A 22,341-nucleotide genomic window follows, 5' to 3' on the forward strand; every position below is an offset into this window, starting at 1 on the left:
CCATACCAAATGAAAAGCCAGACTCAAAAGCCTCCATTAGCTGGGCATGGTGGCGTGTACCTGTAATCCCAGCTACTCAGGAGGCGGAGGTGAGACGATTGCCTGAGCCCAGGAGTTCAAGGCTATAGTATGCTATGATATCTGTGAACAGCCACTGCGCTCAAGCCTTGGGCAACATAGCAAGACCCTGTCTCTTAAAAGAACAGTCACCATTTATATAGCATTCAGGAATGGAAAAACTACAGGGATGGCAAACACATCAATGGCCTCCTGAGACGGGGATGGGAGTTAATTACAAAAGGAAATGAGGGAATATTTAGGGGTGGTGTGACTTTAGTATCTTGACTTGATGATTACATGTTTGACAGAACTCACAGAACTCTACACTTACGAAGGAAAAAAAGTTTTGTTTTTCTAGCTTAACCAAAGTGGTACTAAACCTTTAAAATATCAAGCTTAGAAGAAGGGCTAGAACATGTCCACATTTTACCTCATTAGAAATAACAGGATGTTGAAAATGGTTTGTGCTTTAAGAAGATTGAACCAAGCTAGTAGCTCAGATCTGGGTGTCCACCACCTCACCTTCCAGGTTTATAATTGGTAATTCTGCTCAAGAATCTGTCCTCAGGGTTTTCAACATCCAGAATTAATTTGAGACAAACTATACCTAGTTCATAAACAAAGCTAGATCAGAATTAAGAAGGATTCCTGTCACAGGCCAAAACTAGTCTACAAACCCTCAGGGGGGCCAATTCTTGCTTTTAACAACAGCCAAAGATTAAAGAATTCCATGAATATAAAGATGGATTTTTTAAAATACAAGTATATATAATTAATACTAAAACCCTCAGGAAAGCCAATACCTCGAGGTACTCTGGCTCCAGAAGAATCCATTTCAGTGGGGCATATTCCAAGATCTAAAAGAGGTATATCTGTTTGACTTTACTGAGTGGCTTTTCACCTGACAGACCAGACAAACTTAGAAGCGTTCAAGTCGAACTTCGGTAGGCAAAGGTAAAGTATGTCTTTTTTTTAAAGTAGGTAAGCCTGCAGGTCAATTTGTCAAAAATATTAACTAACCACAACTATGAGACACCAGACACAGTGTAGTTCCTGCCTTCATGGAGCTCAGTTCTATTCACTGGAGTGAGTTTTATTAGCAAAATACCCAATAAATAGGAGTGTGACTGGCCTGTCCAATCTCGAAGTCAGAAAAGGGCCATGGATAGTATCACATCCTGAGAGGCTGGATGTAGTCACCACCCTTTGAGGAAAGAGGGAAATTCATCCCAACCTGTCATACTAGCTAAGGGAGCAAAAAGTCAAGAATATGAACAATGTGACCTAGGCTCTGAAAGCTGACCAAGACACCATCTAAATAAACCTGGATTGACAATGAAAGGACTTTTGCTCTCCCTTAAAATGATGTTCAAAGTATCAAGGACACAGAGCTTCAGATATGTCTTATGTCACCTGGTCTTTCATGTGATAGTCAAAGATCCACAATATGAAAGTGGGATTAACCCATCTGTGAAGTTCTAATCTGTGCGGTCACAATTGACCACTGCAGGTCTTAACAAGAGGACCTTGTGGGCACACAACAGACTTCAATTCTTTAGCCAGCTGTTCCTTGGCTCAGAATATGGAGAGAGCTGGAGACCCTCCAAACCAGAGGATGTTCCCTGGTCTTCCCAGGAGAGAAATGAACTATCTTTTGTAAAAGTAAGTTTCAAAGGCCAAGTGTGGTGGCTCATGCCTGTAATCCCAGCACTTTGGGAGGCGAAGGTAGGTAGATAACTTGAGGTCAGGAGTTCGAGACCAGCTTGGCAAACACGGTGAGATCCCATGTCTACTAAAAATACAGAAAAAATTAGCCAGGCGTAATGGCGCACGCCTGTAATCCCAGCTACTTGGGAAGCTGAGGTATGAGAATTTCTTGAACCCGAGAGGCAGAGGTTGCAGTGAGCCGAGATCGAGCCACTACACTCCAGCCTGGGTGACAGAGTGAGACTCTGCCTCAAAAAAAAAAAAAAAAAAAAGTAAGTTGCAAACCATTAATGTAAAGGAACTCTCAACCCCGGTATTACATGATTAGGACAACAAATAGAAAAGTAATAAAGTTTAAGATCATGAAAAAAAAACAAGACCTGACATTTCAAATGGAAGAAATAAAAGCTAAAACAAACATTTTAAAACAAATGATTTTAAATAAAAAAGACTAGAAAATTAAAAAGGGACACCTTCACATCTCAATAACATTGAAAAAGTTTTTAAATAAAGACTGAAATAGACATAAGGGTAAATATGTGATAGGACTGAAAAGAAATTTTACGGAAAAGATTAACTATATCAAAGAGCTAACAAAAAAAAAAAAAAGGAGGAGGTACCAGAACAAGGAAAAACAAAAACCCATCAATAACAACTAGAAGTTGAGGGATAAAGATTTGAAAAAAAGTTCTTTTTGTGGGAGTGCGCAGGCAACAGATGAATGTATATTTGGCTTCTCAGGAAAGAAAAGGAAAGAGGCAGAGAGCAGAGATGCCCTCTTAAAGTTTCTCCATTTGCCCAGAAGCTCATATCTCTGACGGCACTTGGAGCCCCCATCTGTGCAGCTGGTGGTGTGGTTTCCTAATCTGGCAAACCCAAAGCTTAACAGGTCCTACACCAACTAATCAATATCCTGAACAAGTTCTCTTTTATTGGAGACAGTCACTTTTATAATCACACCTTACATACATATCAGAAACAATTTGGAAGTAAAAAGCCAAATCTTACCAAAAATAAGTTATTTATTGCTTTAAAAAATAAACATTTATAATAGAATACCAAATTCGATTTAATCTAATGTGTTAACAAAAGCATAATATATTCCAGTAAACAAGGATTTCCAACTTATCCCATAACTAAAAAGTCAACTTAACAGTTGGTTTTAGCTAGAGGCAAACATCAGTCACTGCCACCAAATTCTATTACATAAATCTATTATGCTTCACATTTAAGGAGAAACTCAGCAGAGGGGTCGCCGTGCTCTTCCCCACTAGAAATGCACTGAAAAGTGACAAGCCCACAGAAGGAAAGGCTGTATAAGGAAGTAGGAGCTTAAGTCAAATTTCTATTTCAATACCTTGAGGGAGGTGAAGGAGGGTGTTATTTTCACCAGGTCAACATGGATGACAGTTTGATCACAAAAAACGGCCCACAGTAAGATTTCATTTGTGGAATACAGTGAGCATGATCATGTCCTAATGATTTCTTAGGGTTTGGCAGTGTCTCTGGTCACATGCCCATACCTAGAGTTGAGAGAAATGCTAATACTGTACGCTGGGTCTTCCTTAGGTGCCACAGTGGCTATTGCCCTAGGATGACTAAAAATACGTCTCTCCTTTCCTTAGAGATACTGGCTCACTATCAAGAGTAGAGGTAGGGAGGCACTGCAAACTCCAGAAGAGAGGAGTCTACGGAGTTTATTCCATAGTGGACACGTTAGGCTTCTTAGAGCTTCAACGAGATTGTCAGTAATAGGCGATCACCTTTTTGTACCTATGAAACATTTCTTAAAATTCTCTTGGGTTTGGCCCAAAAGACTGACCAGATTGAAAACTACTCTGTTATTCTTAAGGACAAATGCAATTCCTTTAAAGTTACAAATCAGTACTTATATCCTATAGTTCAGCATGTCTTCACACCATCCCCTGTTTTTGGCCTCCATATAAACAGATGCATTGCACTGCTGCATGGTATATTCCATCTCAACCAGCTGGTGGCATCCAATGGTTAACTTTTCCCTAGGAGAAAAAGAAATGTTAAATCATTGCAAGACAGCTAGTCAGAGAAATAAAAATTCTTTTCATTTTCTTTTTACATTTTTAATTGACAAATAAAAGCTATATATTTATTATGTATAACATGATATTCTGAACTAGGTATATATTATAGAATGGCTCAATCAAGCTAAATAACATATGCGTTATTCCACACACTTTTGTTGTGAGGACGTGTAAAATCTACATTTTTAAAATTACTGTTTAAAAAAAAAAAACCTTTTTTTTAGAGATGGGAGTCTCAGCATCTTGCCCAGGCTGGTCTCCAACTCCTGGGCTCAAGTGATCCTCCCACCATGGCCTCCCAAAGTGCTAGGATTACATGTGTGAGTCACCATGCCCAGCCTTTATTATTATTTTTAAAAGCCAGGGTCTCACTCCTGTTGTCCAGGCTGGAGTACAGTGGTGCAACCACAGCTCACCATAGCCTCAACTTCCTAGGCTCAAGTGATCCTCTAACCTTAGCCTCCCAAGTAGCTGGGACCACTGGTACACACAACCACACCTAATTTTGTTTTGTTTTGTTTCTTTTGGTAGAGACAGGGTCTCACTATGTTGCCCTGGCTGGTCTCATTCCTGGGCTCAAGCAATTTTCCCACATTGGCCTCCAAAAGTGTTGGGATTGCAGGCATGAGCCAGTGCATCTGAAAGTAGCCAAGTCTACTTTCTTAGTGATTTTCAAAATATAATACATTGTCATCAACTAAAGTCGCCATGTTGTACAATAGATCTCTGAACTTATTTCTCCTATCTAACTAAAATTTTGTGTCCTTTCACCACCATCTCCCCAAAGTCCCCCATCCTCCTAGCCCCTGGTAACCACCATTTTATTCTCTACTCCTACTTTTTTAGATTCCACGTATCAGTGAGAACATGTGGGTATTTGTCTTTCTGTGCCTGGTTTATTTAACTTATGTCTTTTAGGTTCATCCATGTTGTTCCAAATGACAGATTTTCTTCTTTTTTTTAAGAGTGAATAGTATTCCACTGTATATATATCCCACATTCTCTCTATCCATTCGTTCACTGATGGACATTTAGGTAGAGTCCATATCTTGGCTATTGTGAATAGTGCTGCAATGAACACTGGAGTGCAGATACCTTTTTGACATAATGACTTCATTTCCTTTGGATATATTAAAAATTCTATTCCAACTGCATGGCTTACCCCTTGGATTAAAACATCTTAACATAAGCCCATTTCCTACTAAGAGAGGTCCTTCAGAGAGTAAGGTAGAACTAGATTGTTCAACCCAGCCCATTATATAAAAGGCTATGCTTAGGCATCCAGTTTTGCCTGTTGGTTGCAGGTCCACCACAGAAGAAGCCCTTATTCCTGAATTCTAGGAATCATACCAAGGTTGTCTTCATGTTGGCTATGTAAGAATTTGTGCAACTAAGTGCTTTTATCTTCAATGTTGTTTGTGCTAATAAATCACAATTGATGGTAATTTACCTCAAATATCAAAGAATGTATTTCAAATGCCAGTGTTAGTCCATTGTATTAAGAATTTTTATTTTTCTCTTATTTGGCTTGAGAGTAAAGTAGAGGCGGACTGGAGGATATTAAGAGGATGTACCTCCTGAAAGGAACAGATACTTGAGAGGGGTAAGGAAGTTGACAGAGTTTCAATTCTTAGAAACGATTGCTGAGACAAATTACCTAGCAGTTACCAAAGGAATGTTAGTAACCCTAAACCAAGGGTGGGGAAGCAGAGAGTGCTTAATATGTGCCATATCTACTTCACAATTTTACTTCAGGCAAAGCCAGCCAGGCTCTCGAAAGCTAACATGAGCCTACAAATTGTGGGATCCCAAACTGTAGGACACCAATCCATTATATCTAGCATCTAGAATTCAAAGTGTCAAAGAATTCAATCCCATAAATAACTCTTTTCATCTACTGGGAGATGGTCTATATGAGTTCACAAAGAGCACCAAACATCTAGTATAGTATCTGGTATGTTAGGTATTCAACAAAATTGGCAGTCATTTTTATTGTAACAGACTGTCATTACTTCCTTGGCTTCTGAGATAGCTCTGCCATATTCATGGCATTGGAGAGAACCACTAGCTACCTCTCCCACTGGCCCTCCCACATGACAGATCGCTTGATGGAAGGTACAAAGGAAGAAGAACTCAGGGGACGATCAGAATTCGGGACAGGACAAGAAGGAGTAGTGACACCACCAAAGTAAATAATAATAAAGTAAATGTACCATATTTGGAATAATCTCACTTCTTGACAATATGTGGTTTCTCTGAGACCAATTAAAGCCTGACTTTTGGGTGGCTCGTATCTGTAATCCTAGCAACTCAGAAGGGTGAGGCAGGAGGATCACTGAAGACCAGGAGTTTGAGAGCAGCCTAAGCAATACAGTATGACCTGCTCCCTAAAAAAAATAATAATAATTTAAAACTGACTTATGGCTTTGTGTAACCCTAATCTCATTTTCTACATTTAAAGCTTAAAAATAGTGCTATGGTGCTGCCAATTCTTCACAACTACTCAAAAAAATGATTTTGAAACACTCTTAAGAGATTCAAAATAGCAGAGATATGTTTTCTTATAAACTTAAAAATGAAACAAACTAAAAGGATAGGCCCCTATTCCTGTCCTTATTTATTCCACATGTGAAAAAAAAATCTTTCAGTAACTAGACTTTTGAATCTATTTCTGTATCTTATCTTTTTCTTCCCCTCACCCCTTGTAATTAAGAGGTGAGCTCTATCTTCTCTTTTCCTCCTAGTGGCATTTGTTTCTTAATTCACGTGAATCAGTATTCTGACAATGGATTATCACCTACAGATTTTGCTGTAGCAAGTTCTGTCATCACTGGCCGACAAAAGTATTGGCTGTTTTTCATAGTGTCTGCTTGGTCTATACTTTTTATTAGAGCATGATGATAGGCATTCTTAAGTTCCTTTTCCTGGTGGTTAATCTGTAGAATGACAGAATATTGGCTGCAGGGGCACCTTAACACCTCTGCTTGTCATTCTGCAGCATCTCCAGTGAGTCATCTCACCTCAGTTTTTCCCTCCTGGTGATGGGACACTCACTATTGTGAGAGGCAGTTCACTGATAGATAGTTCTTGCTTTATATTGGGCCTATTAAAACCATCTAGCTGACCTGAGTCTGCCTAAATTAAAACAAAAACTCTCTTTCCCTTCTTCCTCTGATAGTACAAATATTTTATGTCCCTATTTCTCTTTTTCCAAGTGAAACGATTCCAATTCCTGATCCTTTCGAGAAGAGAGCTCAAAACTGGAGGTTGCTTCTAGTTCTGCGATTCATGAGATTCTGCAAAACAACAGCCACTATTTCTCTAGATTTTCCTATTAATGGTATCAAATTTGCTTTGACCAAATCTCAGATCAAAATAACTAGAAATTTTATTAAATCAATTTAAAAATAATTCCACACAGTTTTGTGATTCCCTTCCCATAACCAATTTGGTCAAAATGGCATGGTACTAGTGAATTTACATGATCTAATTCCAATGTCTGATGCAATTTTTCCAAAATCCAAGAATGAGGTCTATAATGGATACGTGTTTTACAACCCTTTGAAGTTTGCTATACATTTGCAATGTGTATCACAAATAAAAGAAAAATGGAATACAATGTAATATATAAAATATAAATATAAAAGCAGTATATAATAGCTAACATCAATGGTAAAAGAATGAATGCATTCCTCCTCAGATCAAGAACACCACAAGGAAGGCTTCTTTCACTGTTCAACTTTGTACCATTTTGTACAACTTTGTACAACTTTGCACTATAAGTTCTAGCCACAGCAATTAGGCATGAATAAGAAATAAAAGAGATCCAAATTGGAAACAAAGAAACAGAATAATTTCTATTTGCAGATCCTAAAGAAGTCACAAAATAACTATTAGATCTAATAAATTAATTTAGCAAAGCTGCAATGTAAAAGATCAACACAAAAAATCAACTGTATTCCTATACATTAGCAATGAACAAGCAGAAAAGGAAATAAAACAATTCCACTTATGATAGCATAAAAAGTAATAAAATATTTGGGAATCAATTTAATCAAAGAGGTATAAGACTTGTACACTGGCCAGATGCGGTGGCTCATGCCTGTAATCCCAGCACTTCGGGAGGCTGAGGAGGGCAGATCACAAGATCAGGAGTTCAAGACTGGCCTGGCCAACATGGTGAAACCCCGTCTCTACTAACAACATACAAAAATTAGTCAGGCCTGGTGGCGTGTGCCTGTAATCCGACCTACTCAGGAGGCTGAGGCAGGAAAATTGCTTGAACCCAGGAGGCAGAGGTTGCAGTGAGCCGAGATCGTGCCACTGCACTCCAGCCTGGGTGACAGAGTGAGACTGTCTCAAAAAAACAAAAAAAAACAAAAAATACTGCTAAAAGAAATTAAAGAATATCTAAATAAGAGAAAAGGCATCCTATGTTAATGGACTGTAATATTTAGTAAGATGGTAATACTCCCCAAACTGACCTACATTGTCAATGCAATTTCTATCAAAATCCTAACAACCTTTTTGGTAGAAACAGAAAAGCTGATCCTAAAATTCAGATAGAATTGCAAGGCATCCCAAATAACAAAATCTTGAAAAAGGAAAATGTTAGAGGACTTAAAACACTTGTCAATTTCAAAACTCACTATAAAGGAACTGTTACCAAAATAGTTTGGTATGAGCAGACAGACAGACATTCAATGGATCAGAACTGAAAGTTCTGAAATAAACCCTCACATATATGGTCAACTGATTTTCATCAAGGATGCCAAGACCATCCAATGGAGAAAGAATGGTCTCTTCAACAATAATGCTACTAGGAAAACTTGATATCCACATGCATGTATATGGATGGATGAAAGCATGAGTGAAGCTGGACTCCTTACCTTACATCATATACAAAAATTAACTCAAAATGGATCAATGGCCTAAATGTAAGAGCTAAAACTATAAAAATGTTAGAAGAAAACACTGGGATAAACCTTCATAACCTTAGGTTTGGCAGTGAATTCTTTAGTCTTAAAAGCACGGGCAATGCAAGAAAAAATACACAAACAATCAAAATTTAAAACTTTTGTGCACCAAAGGATGCTACCAAAAAGTGAAGACAACTTACAGAGTGGGAGAAAATATGTGCAAATTATGTATCTGATAAGGGTCTACTATCAAGAATATATAACATGTTGAGCTGCCAGGTGTTGATGTGGTTAATAAGGACAAGGCAAACTAAAAGTAATAAGTCTTTATTCACTTCTTGCCACAGTATAAGCAAGGGGCAAAATGAGAGGTGCTCGTTCTCCAGTATTTCATTACTTCCCTAGGAAAGGGTCAGATAAATATGCGCTGCAGGGTTGTCGGGTGGGGCACACTGTCGCACTGCTGAGAAGCCCTGAAGAAGGCTGCTTCCTCTCTGCATCTTTATGAACCCAGGGGCCCATGGGGAGGCAGAGGAGGAAGGGCTAGAAGTGGAAAAATACTGAGTCAGATCAGAGAAATACCTTAGTCAAAGTCTCCCAAAGGAAGCCTCAGTGGAGGCACCTGGGAAGTGCCTCAGCCAACTCCCCCATCTCCTCATAAGAAGGCCTCCAAACAGTCACCTGAGCTAGGAAGGCAGCTGTGTGTGAGCGTGGCTGCAGGGAGTCTCAGTCACTGCCAGTAAGTACCTCCAGAAAATAGCATATACTGGCATGGAAAAAAAAAAGAAACTTAACTGAGGAATGCAAGCCCATTTAAGCTATCAGGTCCAGAGAGGCACTGGAATGAAACAGCAGTCACATCACTCCGCCTTGAGCTAAATAATTATCTCTTGAAGTCACTTGCTATGTGGGCTCTAGGCTAACTGACAAGAAGAAGCCATAACTGCCATATGCTGGACACCCTAACTCATATCCTCTAATTCAACAGTGTATAGCCAACCACTGAACAATGATATCCCTGTCAACTACTGAGAATTCCTGTCAAATAACTTTGTATCAGCCCACTCCTTGTTCTCTTTGCCTTTAAAAATCTGCTCGTAACAAGAGCTGAGGGTACACTCCTCAAGGCAACTTTAACACATATCAGGGGCAGCTGTCTTCACTCTGGCTCAAGTAAACTCTTTAAATTCTATTTTGTGCCTCAACTCTTCCTTTTAGGCCAACATTTCCTTAGGTATGAGGAAAGCAGCTTCCCCCACTGAGTTTGTCAGATAAAGCCTTGTAATTGTCTATAGTGGGTTCAAACATCACATGTAAGATTTTGGCCTGGGGCCAAATTCCTCATAAAGAATTCTAATAACAGAAAGAAAACCAACCCACTAAAAATGAGCAAAGGGCTTGAATAGACATTTCTCCAAAGAAGATATACAAATGGCCAAATAGCACATGAAAAGAAGTTCAGCCCCTTCCCTAATTAACATTAGAGAAATACAAATTGAAATCACAATGAGATACAATTTCATAGTCAGCAGGATGGCAATAACTAACCAAAACCAAAAAAACGGAAAATAACAAGTGTTATCCAAGATGAAGAGAAATTGTAACTGTTGTATATTGTTAGTGGAAATGTAAAATAGTGTAGCTTCTGAGAATTCGAATCTCACCCAGGAATTCTACTCCTAGGTATATGACCCCTAAAATGGAAAAGAATTATAAGAATTTCAATATTTATACACAAAGAGCAATACTATTTATAAGAGTCAAAAAGTGGAAAGAACCCAAATGTCCATCAAGAGATGAATGAACAAAATGTGGTGTGTATATGTGTGTGTGTGATGGAATCTTATTCAGCCACAAAAAGGAATGAAGTATTGATATATGCTAAAATGTGAATGAACCTCAAAAACATTATGCTAAGTGAAAAGAGAGAGATACAAAGGTCACATGTTATATGTCGGAGATGGGGTACATCTGATTGCCTGGTGTCAGAAGTGTGTTGTGATGAGTTTCAGAGCAAGAAAAACAGTTTGGTTTGGTATCCATCTCATACAGTCAGGTACTTTGAGGCCGATGTCACAAACTAGTCTATCATCTCATAAAGCGAAAAAAGAACAAAAAAACAAAAACCTTAGAAACTTGCCTAACAAACATGTCACAACACTTTATCAAGAACTTACAAGCCAGAAAAAAAGTGAATTAAATGCTGTACCTAACTAATTTCTCATAAAGATAGAAGATACCACACAAGAGATTTGTTTGATAATCTCCTTAATTTACCATCTTGGATTTGAAGCAAACTTCTCGTCTGCTCAGGGTGAGCAGTGCTCAGACACTCCACTGGCAAGAGCAAAAGCTACTTCAAAGAGTCTAAAAACTGGAGAAGAGAAAACACCAGCTGAATTGCAGATATAAGCACCAAGGTTCTTCTGTATCCTATGGAATTCACTTTTCCTCAAAGCTGCTTTAATATAAAACCTTAATTCCTTGCTTTATTAGAACCCATCAAACAGGTTTATGTTCTTGAGCTACTTAATTATATACATATGCCAGGAGGGTGGCACACCCAACTCCATGGGGACAGAGGCTCCTCTGTTTGGGACTTTCCTGAACCTCACTCTATGGATCTCCTCTTCATCTACCTGTTCAATTGTATCCTTTAACTTATCCATCATAATAAATGGGTAAATGTAAGTAAAATGTTTCCCTGAGTGCTATGAGCCACTCTAGCAAATTAATTGAACCTGAAGAGGGAGTCATGGGAACCCCCAATTTATAGCCAGTTGGTCGACCTGGAGATTGTGGGGTTTCCTACTATACTCTCATATACTCCACTCAACAATTCTGACCCCAGGTGTGTGTGGGGTTTTCTCCACACGGCAAGCAATTCTCCAGTGAACACCAACTCGGTGTACTAGAATTCAATTCCATTTTGACACCATCTGGAGTCAGAGTCAACTCCCACAGGTTGCGGGCTCGTCAAACAAGACTGCCCCCCACTTCAGACAACAACTGCAAGTAACAGTGTCACCTATACTTCTGACCAACTGGCTTATAAATCAGGAGGGTCCCACAACAACTCCCTCCTCAGATTCAGTTTGCTAGGACAGCTTACAGAACTCAGGGAAATATTTATGTTTTACTCACATTTTTATAAAATACTTGATATTACCAAGTATATGTTGGAAGGGGCTGGAGCTTCCATGACTTCTCTGTGTGTGGCACCTCCCAAGCAACTCCATGAGTCCAACAACCGGGAAGCTCTCTGAACCTGGTAGTTCAGGAAGTTTGTTTTTGTTTTTTTTTTAACCAAACCATTTAATTTTCTTTGAAGGTAAACAAAATATAAAGCTGGATCCCAAGCCCTAAGAATGCCAGAACTACATGTAGATCCAAAATGTGGTGTGATTTTCTCAACAGAGTTCAAAAGGGTCAGAATTCAAAAGCATTAAAAGGCAGAGAATGGGTGGAATTCATGCACTCCATTCAGGAATTTTGTAAATTACCAGAAATAGACCCCAAGAGTCTTTTAAGTATGCTAAAATCAAAATAATTCTAGATGTCTACTAGGATCATGCTTCAAGAGATTGTGGCCTCCATGTATCTACAATAAGCTTTTTACACTAAAAAATATGGCTAAGGTTGGAAGATGTTATGTTTTTGACACATCTCACACAATATTTTGTGGATTATATGTAAAAATCTATATGAATACAACCAATTCACTGATAATCTGAAGATTAGGGCAAGAAATCATTTTCTCCCCCAACTATAACAGATCTGTGTATGCCAACTGGCTTCAGATTTTCTTGAAAACTTATTTTGATCTAATGAGTTGGTGAACTTTCACAGTTGTGTTGAAACATTTATGTATGACTATCAATCCTACATCTGATATCCTCAAACAAATTTACCAGTCTGGAGTTTTAACAGAAGCATTTTGCTAGTTAACTTGGTCGCTAGGCCTGCTCATAATATTTTGTAGCCACACAGGTACATATGTAAGTTATAAACAGCAAATGAACTGTGGTTTAGTGATACTTTTATTAAGTTCCTATCTTTTTAAAAATGTGTCCCAAATGAGGTTAAGTGTTATGCTCCTAATCTGATTTTGCACATAAGCCTTGTGGTTTTTATTGCATGACTATACAATGCAGTGGCGACATTTACAAATGCACGTGTCATGTTATAACAGAACTCACTGAAAACCAACTACTACCCCATGTATCAACATGGATGAATCCTCATGTTAAGCTAAAATGGCATATGTAGTGGTGGAGGGTATTGGAAGGCAACAGTGAAGGAGTTAAACAGTTTTAGCTCCTCATAAATTTGCCTGGGCCTAGAATTAGAAGGATATCTTAGACTGTCCAGGCTGCCATAACAAAATATCTTAGATTGGGCAGCTTATAAACAAGATAAATTTCTCACAGATCTGGAGGCTAGGAAGTTCAAGATCAAAGCACCAGCAGATTTAGTGTCTGGTGAGGGTCCTCTTCCTCACAGATGGTGCCTTCTATGTGTTCTCACATGGCAGAAGGGAAAGAATTAGCTAATGCTCTGAAATCTCTTTTATAAAGGCACTAATCCAATTCTCAAAGGCCCCATCTTCTGATACTATCACACTGGGGATTAGATTTCAATGTATGAGTTGGGAGGGTACACATTTAGCCTACAGCAAAGGCTTCACAGCTATACCCTGTATATATAAGAATTGGATTTGTGGCTGGGCATGGTGGCTCATGCCTATAATCAATCCCTGTACTTTGGGAAGCCGGGGCAGGACGATTGCTTGAGTCCAGGAGTTCAAGACCACCCTGGGCAACATAGTGAGACCTTGTCTCATTAAAAAATTTAAAAAAGAAGATTTAAAAAAAGAATTGGGTTTATAATACTTGCCCTTTTTGTTATGTATGAGTGCTATAAAACAAGTTATTTTGGGGAAAAAAGTATAGTGTGATACATTTAAGTTCAAAAATCAGCCAAATAAATCAACATATTTTTGTTATAAATAATACTCAGTAAAACCATTAAAAAAAAAGACGAGAACTATAAAGATACAATCCCTTGAGACAGAATAGAAAGGAGGTTACAGCTAGAAATGGGTAAAATTCAAGTTTGTTAGTTGAATGGTAGGCAGATGGGTATTTTTTATATCAGTTGTTCTTCAAAACATGGTCTGGGGACCACAGGGAATCTAAGATTCTTTCAGAGGGTATGCGAGGTCAAAGAAGTCAAAGCTATTTCCATAAAAATACTAAGATGTGGCTGGGCGCGGTGGCTCATGCCTGTAATCCCAGCACTTTGGGAGGCTGAGGTGGGCGAATCAACTGAGCTCAGGAGTTCAAGACCAGCCTGGCCAACATGGTTAAACCCTGTCTCTACTAAAAATATAAAAAATTAGCTGGGCGTGGTGGCGGATGCCTGTAATCCCAGCTACTCAGGAGGCTGAGGCAGGAGAATCGCTTGAACCTGGGAGGCGGAGGATGCGGTGAGCTGAGATTGCACCATTGCACTCAAGCCTGGGCAACAAGAGCAAAACTCCATCTCAAAGAAAAACAAACAAACAAACAAACAAACAAACAAAGACTAAGATGTGATTTGTCTTTTGCACTCTTGTTCTCGCAAAAGTGAACAGTAGTTTTCCAGCAATCCAGCCATGCTTATCACAACAGATTGAATGCAAAGGCAGTTATAAGAATCCCACTGCCTTCTATTAAGTCAGTCATTAAAAGATTTGCAAAAATGTACAACAATGTTACTTTTAATATTTTCATAATGTGTTATTTATCTTAACAGGTGGTTATTTTTTAATGAATTAATAAACATTTTAAAATTCTCAGTTCTAAGTTTTAATTCAGCAAATACAGCTAGATAATGAACCATATAAAGAAAAGCTCTTTGGGATCTTCAATAATTTTAAAAAATGTAACAGAATCTTGAGGCCAAAAAATTTGAGAACCACTTTAAACCTTACAGCTGATAAACACACAACACATGACCTTTTTGTATGTAGGAAATATTTCGTATTAGTAAAGTTAAAAAAAAACACAGTGTAGTGAAAAGACAATGAAAAAACACATCACCACCACCACCAAGTGCTGCTGTATATGGAAAAGCTTGTTACAATGGTTTCTATCTATGTATAGATATGACTTACCTATATTCAGTCTGAGAGACACAATCATAAAGTTCCTGGGCAGTAAATTTGACATTTTTATTTACCTGAAAGGAACCAAGATATAGTTATTAAAAATTATATTAATTAAAATGAGTGATGATAGCAAAATTAGAGTAGCCCATATTCTCAGAGGAAAGTTCAAATTTCTAGTTACTGCATAAAAAGGATTAAACGGTAACAATAAGAAGTGCAATGACCATAATGCTACCATGGAACTGTGTGCAAAAATATGAATCCCACTGTTACATCTTAATCTGTTAGTAGAACCAGCACAGGTGAGATGGACCTAAACATAGTAGAGATCAAATGGACAGAAAAACACAAATAAGATTATAAACTGCAGACAGTTCTATCTGGTTTAGGAAAAAGTCTTATTTATAGACATTTTCTAAAGAAATATATTTTTCAGATTATTGAGGTCTACATGTTTAAACTTATAGGTTTAAGTTAATAAATATCTATAATTCAGAGATATAATTTATAATACCACAAATATAAAAATATTTCATCATATAAAAACTAGCTGTGGCACACATATGGAAGACACAGTGAAGGAATCTTTTATTTCTTGAAACTTACTATTGATTTAGACAATATTCCTATTTATCTGCAAGGGAGAATCTGAAAACTTGCAGAGAAAAATTATTTTGATCAGATAACAAATAGCATATTGCCTAAATTTTCAGAAATTCAGAATTAGTAAAAGGAAACAATAAGGCTAATTTCTATTCAATTTACTTAAAAAAATATTTCTAAGTGTTGCTAGCTGGCATGCATTTTTTGGTGAGGAAGAATGATACCACCCTGATTTAATTACTACTAATTTAAAGATTCATATCATAAAAGTCTTCTATATGATTCAACGTATTGCTTATTGGTAAAAACTCCATGAATTTCTTCAATGTTTTCATAGAAAGTTTACCGTATTTGTATAGAAAATGTTTCATTCACTGAAAGTTAAAAAATATACAGTTTTTTGGCCAGATGCAACAGCTCACGCCTGTAATCCCAGCACTTTGGAAGGTCAAGGTATGAGGATCATTTGAACACAGGAGTTTGAGACTAGCCTGAGCAACATATGAGACCCTGTCTCTATTAAAAAAAAATTATATATTTATATACACACACATATATATGGTTTTCAAATATTTAAATGAATATAATATGGATATTTTGCTTAACGTTAGCATATATTTATATGTTTACTAGTATTTAATTAATATTTGATATTATATTTAATGATTATATGAAATTGGTATATAATTTACCACAATTTTTATTAAAAGAATCTTCTAAAAACGTTATAAAATATTCATTTAAACTATCAACCAGTCCACTTCTTTTTTTTTTTTTTTTTTTTTTTTTTTTTTTTTTTTTTTTTTTTTTTTGAGATGGAGTCTCGCTCTGTCGCCCAGGCTGGAGTGCAGTGGTGCAATCTCGGCTCACTGCAAGCTCCGCCTCCTGGGTTCACGCCATTCTCCTGCCTCAGCCTCCCGAGTAGCTGGGACTACAGGCGCCCGCCACTGTGCCCAGCTAATTTTTTCTATTTTTAGTAGAGACGGGGTTTCACCATGGTCTCGATCTCCTGACCTTGTGATCCGCCCACCTCGGCCTCCCAAAGTGCTGGGATTACAGGCGTGAGCCACCGCGCCCGGCCCAGTCCACTTCTTCCTTCTTTATATGTTCTGCCTCCTCCTAAGGGCCACTGATATTTTTACCCGTAGCCACACATTCCGGGACCTACAATGTATCAGAACACAGGCCACCAAATGTCAACACACTGCAGATATTTGGTCAGAGGATAAAGGGAATGATCCATTTTCTATCAACTGTTGAGAAAAATCAGCTGAAAAACTGACTTTGAACCTGTTAAATATGAATATAAAATAATTTATATTAAGCTTTTCATATATATATATTTTTAAATATCTAGATTTATCTTTAGTTGTAAAAGCAACCATCCACATACATTTAGACGTTTATCCAAGAACACAGCTGGAAGTATAAAGGTGACATAATTCCAGGTTACAGTAGATAATTTACAAAGTAGGTAGTTACTTTACTAATAAAGAAAAACTGAAGCGCAATCTCATGATGGTCTGTTTCACCATATTAATTAATTTTGACTACGAAGACATTTTCATTTACCCATATTGAGACATTTGAAATTACAACTGTTAAATATCACCTCCATGGTTAAATGAACAATTTTCATTTCCAGGGGAAAAAATAGCTAAAAGATGCCACTGTCAGCAAACATTAGAGTTGTGACTATAAAGTGAATTGTGAAATGCGTATCATTACTTTTTAACTGTGCTACTTACAATAAAAGCCAGATGTTAGAAATGGCTTATTTTTAATTTAAAAATTCAAGAAAAGGCAAAGGAGAAGTATAAAAATAGTCAAATTCCTTAAAAGATTTAGACAGTCCTACCATTGTTTTTTATATTAGACAAATATATCCAATGTAGTAAGTGATGTAGGAAAAGTAATTCTTTTAAGAGAAATGATTTTAAAAATCTGTGAATCAGTCAGGAACAATGGTGTGTGCCTGTAGTCCCCGCTACCTGGGATGCTGAGGTAGGAAGATTGCTTGAGCCTAGGAGTTCAAGGATCTAGTGTGTCATGACTGTGCCTGTCAACAGCCACTGCACCCCAGCCTGGGCAACACACTAAGACCCTGTCTCTAATATATATATTTTATATATATCTAATTCTTAGATCTACATATTCTTTTTTAATTTTTAAATTTCTTTCTTGTTTATATCACAAGATATCATCAAGCAACAGATCCATATATTCTTATGATTAATAAGTTAGGTACGTTCTTCTAATACTCTTGACAATAGAAAGTACTAAATTATAAAGAACTATGCCCCAGAATTTTCCAGCGTATGTAATTTTAAAATTGTCCTATTGTTCATATATATTTTAGAGCTGGAGTCTTGCTGTGTCACCCAGTCTGGAGTGCAGTGGCATGATCATGGCTCACTGCAGCCTTGAACACCTGGCCTCAAGTGATCCTCCCACCTCCAGCCTCCTGAGATGCTGGGATTACAGCCACCGTGCCCAGTTCCACATATATATTTTTGTTAGACTTAATGTTTTGATTTGAAATTCAGAAAGTAAGATGAAATAATTATATGAATCATCTCAAAAGAGGAAGTTCTCTTAATAATCATATAATGTGGTGATAAAGAATTAAGGCTCTTATTTATTTATTTATTTGAGACAGAGTCTCACACTGTCGCCCGGGCTGGAATACAGTGGCGCAATCTTGGCTCTCTGTAACCTCTGCCTCCTGGGTTCAAGCAGTTCTGCCTCAGCCTCCTGAGTAGCTGGGATTACAGGCGTCCACCATCATGCCCGGCTAATTTTTTTGTATTTTTAGTAGAGACAGGGTTTCACTATGTTGGCCAGGCTGGTCTTGAACTCCCGACCTCATGATCTGCCTGCCTCGGCCTCCCAAAGTGCTGGGATTACAGGCATGAGCCACTGTGCCCAGCATATTTTAACTTTTTTGAGACAAGAGTCTCACTCTGTCAGCCAGGCAGTAGTGCAGTGGTGCAATCTCGGCTCACGGCAACCTCTACCTCCCAGGTCCAAGCAATTCTCCAGCAATTCAGAAAATAAGATGAAATAATTATATGAATCATCTCAAAAGAGGAAGTTCTCTTAATAATCAAATAATGTGGTGATAAAGAAGTCTCTTATTTATTTATTTATTTGAGACAGAGCCTCACACTGTCACCCGGGCTGGAGTGCAGCAGCACGATCTTGGCTCTCTGTAACCTCTGCCTCCTGGGTTCAAGCAATTCTCCTGCCTCTCAGCCTTATGAGTAGCTGGGATTGCAGGCCCTCACCACTACTCCTAGCTAATTTTTGTATTTTTAGTAAAGATGGGGTTTCATCATGTTGGCCAGCCTGGTCTCAAACTCCTGACCTCAAGTGATCCACCTGCCTCGGCCTTCGAAAGTGCTGATTATAGATGTGAGCCACGGCACCCGGCTGAATTAAGGCTGACTCCTACAAAGCCCATATAAACACCATTCGTTGCTTAAATAAAACTAGTTAACCATCACCCTCCCCCTTTTTTTTTTTGAGACAGGGTCTTGCTCTGTCAACCAGGCTGGAGTGCAGTGGTATGAACACAGGTCACTGCAGCCTTGACCTCCCGGACTCAGACAATCTTCTCGCCTCGGCCTCCCAAGGAGCTGGGACCACAGGTGCATGCCACCATGCCGGCTAATTTTGTTTGTTTTTTAGAGAGATGGGGTCTCGCTGTGTTGCCAAGACTGGTCGTGAACTCCTAGGTTCAAGTGATCCACTGACCTCAGCCTCCCAAAGTGCTAGGATTACAGGCGTGAACCACCGAGCCTGGTCAAGACTAGTGAACACTTATCAAACACTCACTCTGTGCCTGGTACTGTTTGGAGCACTTTACATATTTTACATTACTGAATCTTTGCAGAATACAAATAATTTACCTACTATTGTTACTCTCATTTTACAGATGAAGAAATTGAGACAAGGAGAATTAAATAACTCTTCCTAGTTAATAAGTAGAAGAACCAACATTTAAGCACGGGTAGTTTGACCTCAGAGTCTGTGTTCTTAATCACTGGCTTCTTAATGGAAGATGTGGCATACAAAAAGTTACAAAGAGCTAACCAGGAATAAAAGTGAAGAAATATACTTAAAGGAGTTTGACTTCATAAGAAATGTGAGACTTGAATATATGCCACATTCCTTCATTTAGAATGTTTTAAAAATTTAAACACATACACGCACAAAATTGAAAGTAATAATGTTACAGGAAACATGAACAAAGAGCATCAAGCAACTAGAAATTGACAATCAACAGAATACTCACTCCGGTTCAGTAATGATGAGGAGAGCATGCAGGTTAATTTACAAAATACACTGAAGCCTCATTTAGTTCTACCTCCAGGGTTTATGCTGCCACTATAAAGGAAACTAAATTATAGCTTTCCTTTCCAGTAATAAGTATTTCTCAACCAGGAGTTCTTCCTTTCTGAGGTATTCTGGGTATGTAAGTTGGATGGGGAGATGAAATACTTTTGGTTGTCACAACTGGGATAGCTATAGGCATTTAGTATCTGATGTACAGGGATGTTAAACATCCTGCAGTGTTCCACACAACGAAGAACTGACCTGTCCAAAATGCCCGTAGCACCCCTGATGAGAAACAATTTCACATTGGAGAAAGCGTGTTATTTTAGGACTCTCATATTTTTACTTAGGGAATGAAAGAAAAAATTGAATATGTCACTGACAGGGAGGAGGGGAGGAAATGGACAGTTGTAGGTCACAGGATAGGACGTTGCAGATATGTAGGATGAATAAGTCTACAGATCATACAACATGAGGTCTATAGTTAATAAGATTATACTATATTCAAAATTTTTGCTAAAAGAGTACATTTTAAGTGCTCTTGTCACATACACAAAAAGGGGTAACTGTGAGATAATTGATATGTTTATTTACTTACCTACAGAAACCATTTCACTATGTATAACATATCAAAACATCCTGCTATACACCTTAAATATAGTTTTTTAAAAGGGAGAAAAAAGAATATGTCACTGACAAACTTTTATGGCATTCAATAATTTAAAGCAAATATCAATTAAATAGCATTTCATTATGTTTTAGAACTCCTACTGTGTTTATTTACATTAAAACTTGTTTAAAGTAGAAATGTGATAAATACTTAAAAATATTTCCCATACCTCATACTTGATTAGGAAGTTATAGAGGGTCTCAACATCTTGATAATTACTGTTTGGGGCCAAAATCCTAAAAAATAAAATAAAAACAAAGGGGAGGGGGAATAAATGATTTCAGAAAAAACCAATACCTTGAACTTTCTCCCCAAACATATCCATACCATGAGAGATAACTTACTGTTTGATAAGCTTAAAGGTTTACAATATTTTTAAAAATCAATTAAAAATTATAAAACCAGAAACTTAATTCAACAGAGGTCAACTTATTAAAATGTTTTTGCTTGTTTAAATTCATACTTAAAACATCAATTAATCAACAACTATAAGCATTCTTACACGTGAAGTTATAGTTCACATTTTAAGTTACAATACAGATTTCTCAAAAAATAGATAGAAATGTGAACTGCATTTACAGTCTATGCATAGATAGAAATGTGAAGTGCATTTATACAGTCTATGCATAGAATGAAATGTGAAGTGCATTTATACAGTCTATGCATAGAATGAAATGTGAAGTGCATTTATACTTCATATCTGTTAAGCTCCAGACAAAGCCTGAGTATTTCCCACAGAAATGTTCAACCAGTCCAAACAGACAACTGATGAAATTAGCCACTTAAAAGATATCCTAATAAAAGATTTTGATTAAATTCAAATAACATTGCTTGAACTATCAGCCTACAGCTCCATGAAAAATCAATAGATCACATAAATTGTTGAAAATAACACCTATTTACAAAAAAATAACAAATGACAGAAACAGAAATAAAACAACTTTTTGAATTTATTTTGTTGAGACCAGGTCTCTCTGTCACCCAGGCTGGAGTGCAGTGGTGTAATCATGGCTCAATGCAGCTTCAACTTCCTGGGCTCAAGCAATCCTTCCACCTCAGACTCCCAAGTAGCTGGGACTACAGGCAAGCGCCACCAAGTTGGGCTAATATTTTAAAAAATCATTTTTGTAGAGATGAGGTCTCCCTATGTTGCCCAGGCTGGTCTCGAATGTCTGGGCTCAAGGGATCCTCCCACTTCAGGCTCCCAAAGTTCTGGGATTATAGGTGTGAGCCACAGCACCAGGCCATAAAAATAAAGAAGGGAAGAACATATTTTTCCTTCTAGTAGTAAAGTATTAATTCTCATTTTCTTATACTAAATATTTTTTCCATCCTTTCAGCATGAATACTGTTTTTCTTTTCGGAAAAAAAAAAGGGGGGAAGTAAACCAGCTTGTCATTTTGGTACAGTGTAGTGCCTCTGAGTACTGTCTGCCTCAGCTGTATGAGCTTTGTCTAGCTGTGTGACCTTTGGGGAGTTACTTAACTTCCATGTGATTTATCTTCTTATCTGTTAAATTAGGATAACTATCCCTACTTCATAGGGCTACTGCAAGAATTAAATGAGTTACTAGAAGAAAAGTCATTACAACAGCATATGGAATACAGCAAGTACTATATAGTATATGTCAATTATAACAGTGACAGTAACAACTATCATCATCATCTAATACAGATGCTCCTTGACTTATAATGGGGCTATACTCAGATAAACCCATCGTAAATTGAAAACATCCTAGGTAGGAGTGCATTTTGACTTGTAATATTTTCAGTTTATGACGAGTTTATCAGAAGATAACCCTAACCCCATGGTAAGTCAAGTATTGTACTAAAT

At 37.6% G+C, this 22,341-nt stretch overlaps 1 protein-coding gene across 3 annotated transcripts in view; it reads right to left on the reverse strand.

Annotated features, from left to right (window-relative positions):
* Positions 1-3,084: 3,084 nt before the first annotated feature.
* SWT1 (SWT1 RNA endoribonuclease homolog) overlaps positions 3,085-22,341 on the reverse strand; it is a 123,006-nt gene continuing 103,749 nt past the window's right edge. For all 3 annotated transcript variants that reach the window (XM_007989172.3, XM_037985811.2, XM_037985810.2), the window contains 3 exons: positions 20,678-20,744; positions 14,904-14,968; positions 3,085-3,785 (listed from right to left, as the gene is read on the reverse strand). In XM_007989172.3, coding sequence (XP_007987363.3) covers positions 3,656-3,785; positions 14,904-14,968; positions 20,678-20,744 — 262 coding nt within the window. In that variant the 3' untranslated portion in view covers positions 3,085-3,655. The remainder of the gene's footprint in view (positions 3,786-14,903; positions 14,969-20,677; positions 20,745-22,341) is intronic.

The sequence above is a fragment of the Chlorocebus sabaeus genome, chromosome 25, assembly GCF_047675955.1.
Source record: "Chlorocebus sabaeus isolate Y175 chromosome 25, mChlSab1.0.hap1, whole genome shotgun sequence".
Lineage (NCBI taxonomy): Eukaryota > Metazoa > Chordata > Mammalia > Primates > Cercopithecidae > Chlorocebus > Chlorocebus sabaeus.